General features: G+C 41.4%; 1 protein-coding gene across 2 annotated transcripts in view; it reads left to right on the plus strand.

Moving 5' to 3' along the window:
- LOC124619573 (protein dachsous-like) overlaps positions 1-15654 on the plus strand; it is a 601949-nt gene that overhangs the window by 436264 nt on the left and 150031 nt on the right. Inside the window, exon 3 of one of the 2 annotated variants that reach the window (XM_047146063.1) lies at positions 8624-8713. The exons of the other annotated variant lie outside the window; for it this stretch is intronic. Coding sequence (XP_047002019.1) covers positions 8624-8656 — 33 coding nt within the window. The 3' untranslated portion in view covers positions 8657-8713. Of the gene's footprint in view, positions 1-8623; positions 8714-15654 lie in introns of those variants that run through there. 2 annotated transcript variants of the gene reach the window in all.

The following is a 15654-nucleotide window of genomic DNA, read 5'->3' on the forward strand; positions in this document are numbered from 1 at the left end:
GGAAGCGAGAACATGTTTCGTGGTTAGGTCTCTCTGCCAGGCAACTATAGCTGTACAACAACATTTTAATTAAGCACACATAATTTTTATGCTTTTAGTCTCGGCGTATGCTGTAGACTGTGTGTAGAGAAAGAAAAGTTTAACCTATTTAGCACAGTTTCTATTTCTTCTTGAGTATTGCTATAAATTATGAATGTGTCAACTGCTTATCTGATGTAGTGTAAAATTTTCTAAATTATGTTGTCTCTACTATTTATATTTTGAAAACGGTTCATGAAAATTTCTGCTATAACACTACTGAGTGGACATGTCATTATTAGGCCTACATACTGTTAATTTCACCACTGGTTGTGAAATAGTTGTTTGAGAGAACAAATACTATACACTTTAAGAAAGCGCTGGAAAGTCGTTGTCTTAGAGCAAATTGAAATATTCATCCCCGGCTAAAAATGAAAAAAATAAATCCTGGATGAAATGACGGGTTTAAGCAACACAAATTCTTCACTAACTGCGAGTGTTCTTAAATTAGAAAGTCCTTAATGATCATCGGTAGGTACATATCTTTGTTTTCCAAACCTATATCATCGATATTTTAGCGTAATTGAATGTTTATCTATAGAAATAATAAATAATTTATGTTCTCTCTGATTATCAAAAAATACGTCTATTAACTTTAAATAAACTTTGCACATATGTGCTGAAAACTTCCCAAAGCAACAGATATAACCAACACGGCCGTCTTGGTTCTAGCCTCAGAGCTCTGCATGCAATAAATGGTATTTGTAGCGTTCTCGCTTCCCACGCCCGCGTTCCCGGGTTCGATTCCCGGCGGGGTCGGGGATTTTCTCTGCCTCGTGATGACTGGGTGTTGCGTGATGTCCTTAGGGTAGTTAGGTTTAAGTAGTTCTAAGTTCTAGGGGACTGATGACCATAGCTGTTAAGTCCCATAGTGCTCAGAGCCATTTGAACCATTTTTTTAAACCATTTTTTAGCTTACAATTAAATTCAAGGAGCCATAATGACGGATCAAGAAGATTACTCCACAACAAGGCAGCTAATTCTGATAAAGAGAGTGCTGTTTATTTAGCAATAATATTTTTCCTGCAGGCCAGTAAACGCTCTCTAAATCGCGTTCTGATTCCCTTTCTCCACGTACAGTTCACATCACATGCCGAGACAAAAAAAATGATTTAGACCAAACTGAACAACAAATTTGAAGTGAAAGTGTGTAAATTGGATGATTTTGAGTTAGTTATGTTCATTTCAGTACAAAATCATCATCTTCATAAATATTTAGCTCTAGGTTTTTTAAAAAAGTAATCTTTATTTTTGTATAAGTAACTCACTAGTTAAATAGGCATTCATATTCCAGGATTCAGCATAACAAATTTTAAGTGAATAATTACTTGAATTATGGCATGTGTTACGCATTGATAAATTTCAGTGCCATCCTGGAAGTACAGAAGTAAAATATGAAGAAAAAAATGAAGATAATATTTCATGAATGAAAATACTTTATAAGTCTACTTTGTACCAGAACTGTATAAATCACAAAAGAAAATACGTAAATTAACTGGTCGCAGATGTATATAAAGGATTACAAATGTTAAATGTCCATATGTACAGTATATACAATTACATATTTTATTCAGAGATAAATTTAGAAAATGACCGTTTTCGCTTGGCTTGACGTTTATACACATACTCGGGAACATCCCTTATGACAATCTAGCACTAATCTACTAAAATAGTTGGGCTCCATTTCTCCTCTTCTCAAATGTGGCAATATCTTGATGAAATCGCTCCCAGTGTTCATCACTTACTGCACCAAAATCTTTGGATAAGAAGTGAAGATGACTACGTAAGAAATACATTTTCGATGACATGTTGCAAACCAAGTTTTTCGTAAGATGACTACATGTTGTACATGTTATCTACAATCTCGTTTTAATTTATTGCTCGTTTGTTCCATAAGATCTGTAAACAGACTGTCTTAAAACATTTCCATGCGTGCTTCTTATCACCTTGTATGATTCCATCAAAAGTATGGTCTCCAAAAATCTCTCGAATCTGTGGGCCTACAAAGATGCCCTCCTTTACTTTGAGAATTTTCGTCTTAAGCACTTAAACGCATCACCATCTTTGTTGATTCCCTTACCAAGTTTTTCATGAGACCCAGCTTGATGTGCAAGGGTGGGAGCAGAATCATTTTAGGTTCTACTTGAGTTTCACTCTTAATGTTCTTTATACCTGGTTGAAGAGATTTTCTGGTGGGCCATTCATGTTTACTGCAATAAGATGCACGACCTCGGCTATCCCATTCACGGAGAAAGCAGCAATATTTAGTATAACCTAACTGCATACCTAATACCAGTGCAACTACTTTCAAGTCACCACAAATCTGTCATTGAGAGTCATTATACTTGATGGCATCTAGTAAAATTTTCATGTTTTGGTATAACTCTTTCATATGCACACTGTGCCCAACTGTAATAGAAGGAAGCTCATTACCAATATGTAAAAGCACTGCTTTTAAGCTTAACTTTGACGAATCAATAAAGAGTCTTCACTCATCAGGGTTGTAATTAATTCTGAGAGCCTTCATTAGACCATTTACGTCTACACATGCCACAAGACTATCTTTCATGTTAAAAAAGGAGTGAATTGTTGCTCTCTTGTACTGTAGAATGAAACATTTACATTACTTTCCAGAAAATTGCGCTGCTGCAATCTTGATGCTAAAATCACAGCGTTACCTTTAGAGAGCTCCAAATCTCTAATGAGATCACTTGACTCATTTTTAGGCAATTTCTGTTGATCATCAGCTGATGATATATTTGGAAGAAACTCTCGATCTTGTGATGTATATGGTTCAGGACATTCAGAATCCTCATCAGAAGTTATCTCTTACTCTGTTGATGGTTCAGGTATTGGCAATCCTTCCCCATGTAGAACTGGACGTATGGCAGATGTCATGTTAGGATAGATCACTGCCCGCTTCTTCTTCTTAGATATTCCCTTCTTGATAGGAGGAACCATACAAAAGTAGCAGTCACTGACGTGGTTAGCTGGCTTACGCCAGCTCATGGGCACTGCAAAGGGCATTGAACGTCCTTTCCCATGCATCCAATTCCTGAGGTTGCTGGCACAAGTGTTGCAGATCAGATGTGGAGCCCGGGGTTTCCCGATTACCTATTTTGCACCCAAAATAACAACTGTAAGCTTTTTTAATCAATGGAGTGATTAGCTGTTTTTGTAAAGCAAATGTCACTCTTTCACACACGTAGCACTGTTAACATAAACTCGTGGCATTTTTGTTCAATAATAGTAGTCAAATTGACCAACTGGTAGTTAATCTAGAAACAAATGTGCAAAAATTGTTACATGCATTAATAAAGTCACTGAAGTTGAAGAGGAGGGAGACAAAAAGATCACCAAAATTGGTATCAAAATGCTTATATTCAAAATATTGCACACAAGTAAGACCAGGGACAATAATATAATCTGTTGTTACTAGTTATTATGACTTTGACAAACCATTATAATATTTGATTTTAAACTTAACATAAAAATCCGTATATAATTATCTCACCGTAATAAAACAGTGTAAAATGAAAACTAGAGGTAATTTTGAATAGTCTTTGTGATATTCGCGATAAGCACATTGGAACTGATGGGAATTGGCTATTTTCTTTCGACTTACATTTTCATTGTTGCACAGTGTAAAATATCTATATGATACGAAAAGTGGCACTTGAGTGAACTACTGTTGTGCGGTGTGGGATCTGCATCAAATAGGATTGACGAAGGACAATGAGAAACTCAAAGAAGGGCAGTTCGTTTTGTATTATCGCGAAATAGGGGAGCAATCTTATCGAGAATGATAAGCGAGTTGTGGTGGCAATCAGTAAGACAAAGGCGGTTTTCGTTGCTGCGAGATTTATTCACGATATTTTAATCACCAACTCCTTTCCTCTGAATGTGGTGGCATCCACCTACATAAGGGGGAATGATCGTCATAATAAAATGACAGAAATCAGAGCCCGCACGGAAATATTTAAATGTTCGTTTTTCCCGCGCGTTGTTAGAGTGTTGAACGGTAGAGAAACAGCTTGAAGGTGGTTCCATGAATTCTCTACCAGATACTTCATTGTTAATTGCAGGATAGTCATGTAAATGCAGATGTAGGCGAATAAAAAAATACCTTGAAATCGGTGTGTATTTAAAGGAAATGCTTTTATACTGACATACTTGTCCGGCAATGTGGTCATATTAAGATATATGTTGTAGAATTAAAACAAAGAAAAATAACAAAAAATGTGATTAGTAGTTATTTCTCTAAACCTTTTTAAATGCTGTCACGTTACGTTATGAAATCCAAATTAATTTCGTTATATCGTTATTTATTTTAAATAAGTTACATTTGGTCGGAAGTTAAGTCCACAGTATCTGTCATGAGCCCTTTCTTAAAAACTGTCGTTTGACAGAGCGTTACTTGGTGGCCATCTGATGCTGCTTCCAATAGTTCTGTTGATGGCCAGCTGTGGCCGATACCGGTTACAGAAAAAATATAAGCGCGCAGTTAAAAAGTCAGTCACTATCTCCACAGCAAAAATGTTACTTTTGCCGAATTACTTGTACAGTGCGTCGAGAGTTAGAATATCGCTAATAATTTGTTTCCTATAACCTATGCCCCTCTTCTTTTCTGTGATCCATAAAAGTGTGTGTGTCGCTTGCATAAGGCACAGCTCATGACCATAGTGCTGAATCCAGTAGTATGGTGGAACAGCTGCGACCGGTCACCCACACGTCGAGTAGAGGGACTGTGTAAAAGACTCCCAGAGAAGACAGGTGTTTACGGAAGTCGTGTGTGGCTAAACTCTCTTGTCAACTAGAACAATTTTCATCTTGTTGCATACATGAACGTGCTTCTCCATGTAGAACTTTCAAAGTGGATATTTGATTTAAGCTTAGCGACAGGATTCGAGGAATAGCCGGAACGAACGTCGAAATCTATTCCACCTTGGTGTGAAGTTAAGACTTGGTTATCTCTCTGTGAGCAATATTGAGTTAGCGTGGCAGTGACGAAAATGTGGCAGTATGTCTATGGCCGCAACCAGTCACTTCATGCTATTCCTTAGCGTGTTTTTACTGGTCACATTCGTATTGCAATTACTGTTAATGTCGCCACTTGGAATTTTACTGACGTCATTAACAGCAAATGCTGTAAAATATTGCTACAATAGCGTTACAATGAATTTCGAGCATCAGTTGAAGCTAGCCAGTTACCGACAAACAATAGCACACTCGTACAGCTGGTTAAGTTAGGACAGGTTTTATTTTATGGTGACATAAGTCTTTGGTGCTAATTAATCAGTAATAAATTAAGAATTAGTAATATTATGTTACTGGTTTTATATCTGAATATATTACCGCATCGGTTCTCTCTCTCTCTCTCTCTCTCTCTCTCTCTCTCTCTCTCTCTGCACCCCTTTGAGTTTCTCTCTGTTTCTGTCTCTCTCTCTCTCTCTCTCTCTCTCTCTCTTCGGCCAAGTCTAATTTAGGTTTTGATTCAGTTTCAAGAATCTAAATCAAATTGTACTTGAAGACTTCAGAGATGCATCTCCAGCACACCTCTAAAGTATATAAAAAGCTGTTGAACGTGCACTATTTTTGTGAGATTACATTAAGGAGATGGAAACAAAATGTATGTAGATGAACAGAGTTAATCAGAAGTGACTACTTTAAATATCAAACCGTAGAATGAATTGCTCAACACAAGAAGGCGTCTGTGGTGTGCGTACTGTAAGGCCTTCGGTACACACACCATCAGATTATTTGACATGTCGCTCTAACGAAGTAGGCGAGTGTCAGCAATATGTCTCGTGGTCTTATCGTGGCGTGTTTATCCTCTGCCGTTAGGTCAGACGATAGAAATGCCACTTGCACGCTTAGAGTAGCAGATTGACGGTGACCAACTTTAAACAGAACTTGATCAATTTTCACACACATTTATTAAAATAATAACAAACATAAAAATTACTTAACTTGCTTCTGGATGCTATTTACAATTGACAATCTGAAGTTTCTTTAGTCTTGGTACGTTAATCTTATTCGCACACATCTCTGATACTTGACAAAGTGTCTATTCATTTACCTTCATGGCTATGTACAGGAATATGGTAATCTTATTAGGCGCAGACTGAAACTTGACTATAGACTGGTACAAACAAATGCAGACTAATTAATCAGAGGTCTGCACACTCGTTATAATACCTCGTTTGTTCATGCGTCACTGCGCGAGTGTGATCCGCGAGGAGAAAAGGTCCTACGTTAGCAGCAATCTCATTAGCTGCGTTACATATTAATACGCGGATCGGCGGAAGCAGAATTTGGTCCGTCTCTAAGGCAGCGCCATCTCGTAGTGCGGAGACGGACGAGCGCTGCGCCTGCGCTGTTGTGCTTAGCGGGGCGCGCTGTAGTGGGAAAGTTGTGTACGCGCTGACTACGCGGAACTATGCACACAACAGCGTCAAACGGAAGTATTCCTGATTGTATCTTTCTCTTTAAATATTGTTTTATCTTCCACGTATATTTTGTAAGTTGTACACTGAAATCACCTAACATTGTGCTGTCGCCTGAGCAGTTGGCAGAGACATCTTTGGAAGATGTTAAATGACTTTTGTCACTTTCGATTGGAATTACTATTTATTTTGCACAGTCGATCAGTTTGGGCTATGCTGGTATTTATAAGAAGTAGCCACCAACCCATCAGCATGTGGCGGAAAAATAAAACTGTCGACAAATAGTGATGTGTACAGTCGGTATAAAAACACTTTGAAAGTAGTATGTGAAACTGGAATACCGCTCAGTGCTGCGTCACCTGTCATAAAATAAACTGCCATAGTACCGGGGATCGTCTAACAGATAATAACACCGGTAGCAGTGTCCAATGGTAAGTCGTGGAGTTTGCAAATTACTGCAGGGATGAAAGGGAGAAGTTACAATTCTTTTACTATTCGTTGCACACAATTTCCAAAAGAAAACTAAAGAAACCCGTCCATAACAAGATTATCATGCCACGTTAACGAAGCGATTGTCGTACCTAAAAATAAAAATCACCACCGAGATGCCGGAGTTCACAGCAGAACTGTCCTCTTATCACAATTATCAAATTATATACAGATAATCTTCTCCGTGGGGATTTTGGAGCCGGAGAATAATTTGTCTCCCAAAGTAACTAAAATAGACTTCATGGAGACTAGTTTACTGAGTGGAGGGGATCGTATTGGTCCTTTTGACAATACATCTTGTCGTGCCTTTGGGAGCACCGCGCTGTGCACTGAATGCCAATGACGGGGCTTACGGAAAGACCTCGCCGGCGGCAGCAGGTGGCGTCTCCCGTGGCAGGCAGGGTATCGCGCGGCGGGCCCCGCGCTCTGCCGGCAGTAAGGCGATACGCGGGCCTCCGGTAAGCCGAGCCAGCGCCGGCCAAGATGGCCCCAGCTTCCGGCTGTCAAGATGGCCGTCTCCATCACGCCCCGCGGCTCCTGTGTCTGTCCGACAAAAAAGCGGACTTACTGCTGCACGCTGCTCGCAGAAGATCTTCACTCTGCACTCTCAAATCTAGGCCACCCGGGGGTCACCCAAGGCGCCTCATAACATTCAAAACGACCAGGCTGCCTCACAGTTGTTGTCGCTGATGTGATCTTCACGCCGAAGATTAGTTTCATACAGCACTCTATAGTAGTCTGTTATGTGCAAACTTCTCGCCTGCAGAACCTGCTTACTATAATCTAGTAGTCAAGGCTGGGTCTCCCCACCACCCACCCACACACTTCCTTCCATTACCAAACTGAAGATTCTCTGATACCACAGGACGTCTCTTATCAACCGATCCCTCCCTTTAGTCAAGTTGTGGCATACATTTCTGTTTTCCATAGTCTGATTCAGTACCCCCTCCTTCGCTATCTGATGTACCCACTTTTGTAATGGTGATGCTTTCCTCAGAACAGAAAGAATTATATCCGAGGTCGTTGCATGCTTTTATTACGTTCTTGTACTCCAGATCCATACAGCCTGCGAGATATCGCAGCAGGCGTTTCTCCTGCATAATGTTTCACTATGTATTTACACGTAGTCTGTGCTTTTCTGTCATGCTCACAATTTATAATAGAAGCACAATCATGCAATGTTCTCAACGACGCTGAAGTCATCGGTTCTTTGTGATAACATGCAAGTATATTACCGAAGTGATTTCTTGGTGAGCTTGTGTGAGTACTGTCAGATCAGAGTGGCGAAGTGGCAGCCGAAGAAGGTTCTTAATAAACGACAGTGTTTATTTCACTTACCGTCTTCGTCCTTCTCTTCGTCAGAAAAAATTTAAATTTAGTGGGACAGGGACCCAGAAAAGTAAAATAAAGATAGAACATATCATATGATCCTAAAATAATATAAATGAAATTTTAGGATTGATGTATGTACAGAATTGCCAAAACTGTAGCTTCCATTAGATCAAAAACAATAAGTTTGAGATTTTGTCTCAATGTACGCGTATTTCAATTTATATCTGTTGTGATTATTCACACTGTATAAACTAATTTGTTTCCTTCTCTTATTACAGGTAAGGACGAGGGACTCTTCCGTCAGCATGTAAGTTTACTTAGTCTGTAAAATAGTCCTAAGATACTATTATCATTCATTTAGTGTCCTTTTTGAGCCTTCAAAGAACTGCACAATTATGCTTCATCTTATGACGTGCCTCCGTCTTCTCAATAATTCTTCATCATTCCATTGTCTTCTTCCTTTCCTCTTCTGCTTCCCACCTTTGGAGTCATACATTGCTCCATTTCATCCAGGACATCGTTGTCTTCTTACTGCACAGATATTTGGAAAATCATTTTCCTTAACTTACTGGTAACTTTTCTAGATAAATGCCCAAATAACATAGGTTAACTCTTCGGTATTCGTTTTGCTGTACTCTCTATATTTTAGTGTACTTCTACATTACGCCGTAATTTCTAGACTTGAGCTAGTGTTAGCGGATATAATGCTTTCCTTATGATTATTGTTTCCAGTAACTTTATTTTATTTCATTTATAGAAAAAGTGAAGTACCACCCAGAAGGGAAGCGAGAAACGAAATGAAACTTGGTTTGAGGGAGTGTTCGATATTATTTCAGTGATTACAAAATCGGATCAAATTTATAAAGAAATTTTCTCTATGAGCCCACTTACCAGTATGACGTTCCACTCTTTCTGGCAAGGATGCTTACGCTCATTCGATTGCGTAGGGTGCGAAAGTCTTTGTATCCTATCCGCAGGCAAGATGGCCCACAAATATTGTGACTGGTCCTTGGTATTCTGAATACCGGTACTGGGTCGGAGTTGCCGTCTGAGGTGGTACTACACATGTTCTATCGGGGATCTTGTGGCCACGGGAGTACATCAGCGGCACGCAGTCAGTTTATAGGCACACTTGCCATATGTGGACGAACATTGTTCTATTGGAAAATGGCACCGCGATATTGTCGCATGAGAGGTAACATATGAGGACGCAGAATGTCGGTGACGTACCCGTTGTGCTGTCAGAGCTCCCTCAGTCAAAATGTTTAAATATGTGCCAATTCCTAAGGGACCAAACTGCTGAGGTCATCGGTCCCAAGACTTACACACTGCTTAAACTAACTTATGCGGAGAACAACAAACTGACACTCGTGCCCGAGGGAGGACTCGAACCCCCGGCGGGAGGGGCCGCGCAATCCGTGACATGGCGCCTCTTAACAGGGCGGCCACTCCGCGCGGTCACTCTGAGTCACTGCGAGCCGCGAAGTGAAGTCATATCTGATGGCTCCCGATACAATGGCGCCAGCAGTAACACCGCTGTGCCTGAAAGAATAGGATCCCTCCTCAGGTCGCTGCCATGCTCACCGACGATGGTTATCCGGGGTAACACAGGACCGCGATTCATCGCAGAAGACAGTGCGACGCCATCCACCAGAAGTCTACACTTCCCGGTCACAGCTTCACTTCAAACGCAGTCGTTTGTGTCCTGTTGTGTTAACGGCAACCTACACATGGGACGGTAATTTTCTAGTCCGGCTGCTGCTAGTCTTCGACAAATACTGTGGGATGACACAGAATGTTGTAGGGAGTCCATTAGTTGCTCTCGGCTGGCAGTCGCAGATGTGGAGGATTACGATGTGCTTGGGGCACAATACTCCCTTGTGGTGCTCAGGCATGGTCGACCAGAATCTTGACGACACATGCCCGTGCAGTTCAACAGCGGGGACTACTGTCACATCCGAATGCTTCATGTATGTGGATTTCCCATGATCCCACCAGCCGACCAAATGGAGACCCACAATGAAGCCCATTTCAAATTCTGGGAGGCGCTGATAACGCTGTCTGACACGAGAACGCACCATCTGCGTATTCTCCACAGTGAACATTCACCATCTGACGCTTTTCAGGGCCCTTTGTATATCCTGTCAGGATTGGTAGCAACACCAAACACGTACAAAGTTAATGCACTATGATGACCGTTCTATCGGCCACAGATAATTGCAACATCTAACCATTTACATACCCGCTGATGGTATGTATTTGTGTATGCATAGTTTCGTTGGCATCGTGTAGCTGTTCTCTAAATTCACACAAAAAGTTTGGGGGAGTTACGTCACCTTTCACTTACGTTCCCGTTTCAGTTCCCCGAACATCTTTGTTGCGCTTTCGCGTGGTCTACACCGACCTGTTACTATCCAAACAATGCTCGCCTGAATTCGTTCGGTTTTTGTCATATCTATCTGAGTAGTGCTCCATTAATTGCATAAGAACTCTAGAACTGGGCCTACTGATACCCCGTTTCCTTTGCATATAACATAAAGTTTCCCAAAACGTTTCTATAAATCGAAGGTTTCATTCGCGTGATTTTACATGTTCGTCGCATTTCGTTTCACATCTTAGTGTATTTGTAGGAAGTGGCAGACTACAGAGCAGAATAGCAATGACACAGACAATGTAGTTTCCATAGTGATGGGACTGAAGTATGACCTGTATTTTATGATTTGAGGATGACCATCAATGGCCGAAACCGGTAAATTAGTTTTAAATTAGTGTAGTTGTGCCTGATAATTAAATGAAAACAATCAACTGGTATGTTCTCCAGCTCGGCAGAAATGTCGTTCCTTCCAAGGCGCCAGAAGTTCCGTAAGCGGCTGATATGGAACTGAAGCCTGTAGTTAGTATTGGGAATGCAAGAGCAATAAAAACAGACGATCTTGAGCCTGCTCTACCAAAAAACTTCAATCTCCCACGTTCCAGAACGAGAACTAAAATTGTAACCGACGAGAGGGTGGAGAGGAAAGTCCGTGAGCACCTTAGAATTGGGGTACAGAGTCCTTGGTGAGGGCTGTTGGAGAAAGATTAGGTGTTATCGTTACAGATTATTAATCTTCATCATTAGGAAACCACCGAATGAAACCGCTACATGACGAAGTCGGTGAAATACTGAGTGGATTTCCATATGGGAACAAGTTATTGAATTGAGAACGACGTGCGTAATCCGTAAGTGAGTCTGTAGTCAGGGTGGAGTCCACGAAGAGCAGGCGGCGCTGTCATCCCTCGGCATCGGAACGGAGCGGCGCAGACGGGCAGGCAGATTCGGTCCGCGGCGCGGTTGGCTTCGGGAGTGTTCGCCTCGACTCGGGTCGGCTCGGTGCCGGCGCTCCGGCTGCATTAAGCAGACGCCTTATCGCGCGGATGCCCGACCGGCTCGCTCAGGCTTTACGCTCGAGCACGTCTGCGCAAAGGTTAACTTCATGCATTAAGCGTTTTACCCAATACCCGCACTTATACACTGCAGATAATTCGAAATGATATATCCGGGCCCCTCACTCTCCGCTCTGGACGCGTAACGGAGACGGCAAGAAGAGAAGAGGATAGCGGAGGAGGCAAGTGCTGAGGAAAAAATTAATAGCTACGGTTATGTTTGTTGTCTGGCGCTGTCCGCAGCACACTTTTTATCATTATTGTTTTCGTGAGCAGCGGATGATTCTCTTTTTCCTCACGGCAAGGAGCTCTCCGAATTTCTCGTTCTGTCTCCTCTTTTCCTGTTGCCTTCTCACACCCCTCCAACTTGCTGGAATATTCCGCGATAGCTGAAGTTTATAATTCACTTGCAAACGATTAGCCCGTGCATTTGCAGAGGATGCCGCTTCGTGATGCTTGGCAGAGTTTAGTAATGCTGTAACGCATTCAGACCTTTCGAACCATTGAGCATTCCAAAGCCGTTTCGCAAGAGTGCCTTTTGTACGAATACATCAGTTTGGTTGGGTTTTGGAAAATCTTCCGAATATCTGATCAGTTGCAAACGGATTTACCTTTGACGTTAAGATGCTAAAAGTGAAGTTTCCTGTGTCCTTTCTCGGATACAGTTATCTGAAAGTTACATGTCAGGTTCATATACAGTGTTCAGTGATGGTAATTACTTTAGTATACACACTACGAGTTTGTAGAGATCATGGTTCTATCACCAGGTAAAACACACACAAGAATCGTACAAATTTACAAAAAATGAATTAAATCAGTCTTGTGACATTATAAAGTATCAGCCTTCGTGTCTTCATATCACACTTGGCACCAACAGTTTTCCGTTTTCGCCATGAGCTCGGTCATCGTCATCATCATCATCTTCTTCTAACTCTTCTTCTTCCGAGGAGTAGGCGTTTTGCCTGTTCTGATCACAGAGGAAGCTGTTGCCAACGTTTGCTTGGTCTCCCAGTATGTGCTTATCATTCTCGCTACTTGATAAAACTTGAGAGACCAAATAGTAGAACACGCACTGAAAGAGCTAAGAAACGTTGGAAACCACTCCTTCTGTGACCGATAGAGGCTAATAACATACTCCTTGAAAGAACAAGATGCTACGTCGCAACAACTATTCTTTTTTTAAAAAAATGTTTTTTATATTTTTCGGTCACTTTATATATAAAGTATATATTTATCCGATGCATTATGTTCACAACATTTTTTAGGAGTTTTAACATATTTTAGTTGATAAAAAGTTGTGTTTCAGAAAAATAATGACAGCAATAGTTATTTAGTAATGGTAAAAATATTTTATATTACTAGCAATATTAATTGCCTAAAAATAAAAAATGAAAATGTAAAAAGAAGAATGAATTTTAGACACATAAAATTCGACAGTAAGAGACATACTAAATATAATTCTACATAATAAGAGAATCAAGGGCAGAAAGGAACAGTTGGAGTGGATGCCGTCACCTCATAATATTATGAGTGCGTATACACTCTGGCGCCAGAGCACCTTCCCGTTGTAACTGCGTCCTCCAACAGGCTCAGCGCCTACTATGGGTAGTGGGTCGTACTGTGAACAGCTAGTTGTGGATGTCAGTGACTTGTTTCTACCAGCCACGCACCGGAAACGTCCGACACGTTCTTCGTTGTTCATTCGTAGGTTGACAGCCGACAGTGACCGGCTGGCAAAAATACGAGAGCATGTTGAAAAGAAATGCCTCCAAATTTATTAGACGAAAACCCTTACAAGCTTATTAAATAAAACAAGCTTTATTAACATTCTCCGTTTTTATTCTTCATGTCTGCATATTTATTTCACAACATAGTCACCAGGGCGACGAACACATTTCTCCAAATGAGTGACCAGTTTGTTGATACCATCACTACAGAATGTTTAACTTCGTTGACGGAGCTGTAACTTCAACTATGCTGCATATCTTCCTCACTATCGAAGTGAAATCCTCGAAGGTGCTCTTTAAGATCTGCAAACAGATACAAATCGGATGGGGCGAGGTCGGGACTGTATGGAGGATGGTCGACGACAGTGAAGCCGAGGCGTTGGCGTGTTACACATGTCGCGGTGCTCGTGTGTGGTACGGCGTTGTCATGCTGAAGGGGAGGGCGCTTCCTGTCTGGACGAACTCTCAAATTCGTGCTCTCGGATTTATGAGGGTCTCGCAGTACCTTGCAGAGTTTATGGTGGTGCCTTTAGGCATGAATCTTAAATGCACAATATCTTGATTATCCCGGAGCACTGTGAGCGTGACTTTGCCTTCTGATGGCACAGTTTTGAACTTTTTTGGCGTTCGCGATCCTTTGCGGCGGAACTCAGTTTTTGCTTTGTTGTTTTCGGGATCAAAAAGGTGAACCAAGCTTTCATCATCTGTCACACTGTTGTTAAGGAGCCCATCATCCTCACTCAAAACGCAAAAGAAGTTGTTAACAAATGTCCAGCCGCGCGTGTTTCGGTTGGAGGGACATTTCCTGCGGTTAGAAACTCGATTACAGCACGCTGTTTCTCCAGGGCCTATATACTTACGTTACACATCCCAGTGTTTGTCGCTACATTTCAGAACCTTATAACGGTAGAGGGTTGCGACTTGCGTCAGCGGAGCGGGAAAGTCGACCGTGTAATATGCATGACATGTAACATCTTAACCAATACTGAGAACAGAATAAAAAAATTAGGAGGCATCAATTTTCAGAACGCTCTCGTAACTGTCTCCTATATGCCTCGGTACAAGCCGGAATTATTCTAATTTTTCCGTACGGTCCTTTCGTGAGGTGGTATCCTCCTGGAGTCTTATGTATCGCAAATGCTGTTTCTCTAAACTTCGTCAATTGCGTTTCACAAAAATATCGAATCTTCCCATCTAAGCTCACCAAGTATTTTCGGAACACTGTAACACTGATGGAATCTATTGGCAACAAATTTAGAAGGGCGCATCTAAACACATCTGAACTGCTTCGATGTCTTCCTTGTGTTCCTACCGTGCAGGGGTCCCGAGCAGTCTAGCTACACTCGAAAACGGGTCGCACAGGAGTTCTGTGGGCTGTCTGGTTTACAGATGCTGTACACACGAAGTTGTATGGCTTGAAGGCATGATAACAATAATGAAAGAATTGCGTTGCTTCTCTGTCATTCAGACAGAGAAGAAATAAAAGAAAATCGTAGCTCTGGAAGCGGTAATAGATTCAGTCACTGTGCTCGATTTCCTAACCGGGAAAATTGACGTCATTTTCTACGCACTTAGATAATACTGGAAAGAGACGAGGGAAAATAACAGAAGACAGACATTGCATTCTCTGCTCCCTCAGCTAATGTGGTGGTGGGTTGAAAGCTTCTTTTATTAAAACAGTGCAGAGATAGGTTTCAGATATTTGTAGTATAAACTTTTTATTTGTGGGTGATCCGTAACTGTTCTGCAACGTGTTCATGGTAAACAAATCCGCGGTAATTGTAAAATATTTTATTGACTGAAGTCGGTATGCACCAGCACGGTTTCAGGGTCTTCGCTCCATCATCAGGTGTATCTGAAATCTAGCAGTAGTGGGACGCCATTTCCAACTAAGTGGACAGTGCCTGTTAGTGGTTAGGGCATAGACATGACGTCCTGCTACTGCTAGATTTCAGATACACCCTGATGATGGGGCAAATACTCTGAAACCGTGCCGGTGTATAGCGACATCTATCGTGTAAGAATTTTGTTGATAAAGTATTTTACAATTGTGACGGATTTGTTTGCCATGAAATTATTTGTAGACCTCACTGAACTTTCTTAGTCTTTAGCGCTTTGTATCTTTCTAGTACGGTATAATGGCAGGGATATTCATTTAG

Source organism: Schistocerca americana, chromosome 6 (assembly GCF_021461395.2).
Source record: "Schistocerca americana isolate TAMUIC-IGC-003095 chromosome 6, iqSchAmer2.1, whole genome shotgun sequence".
NCBI classification, from domain to species: Eukaryota; Metazoa; Arthropoda; class Insecta; order Orthoptera; family Acrididae; genus Schistocerca; species Schistocerca americana.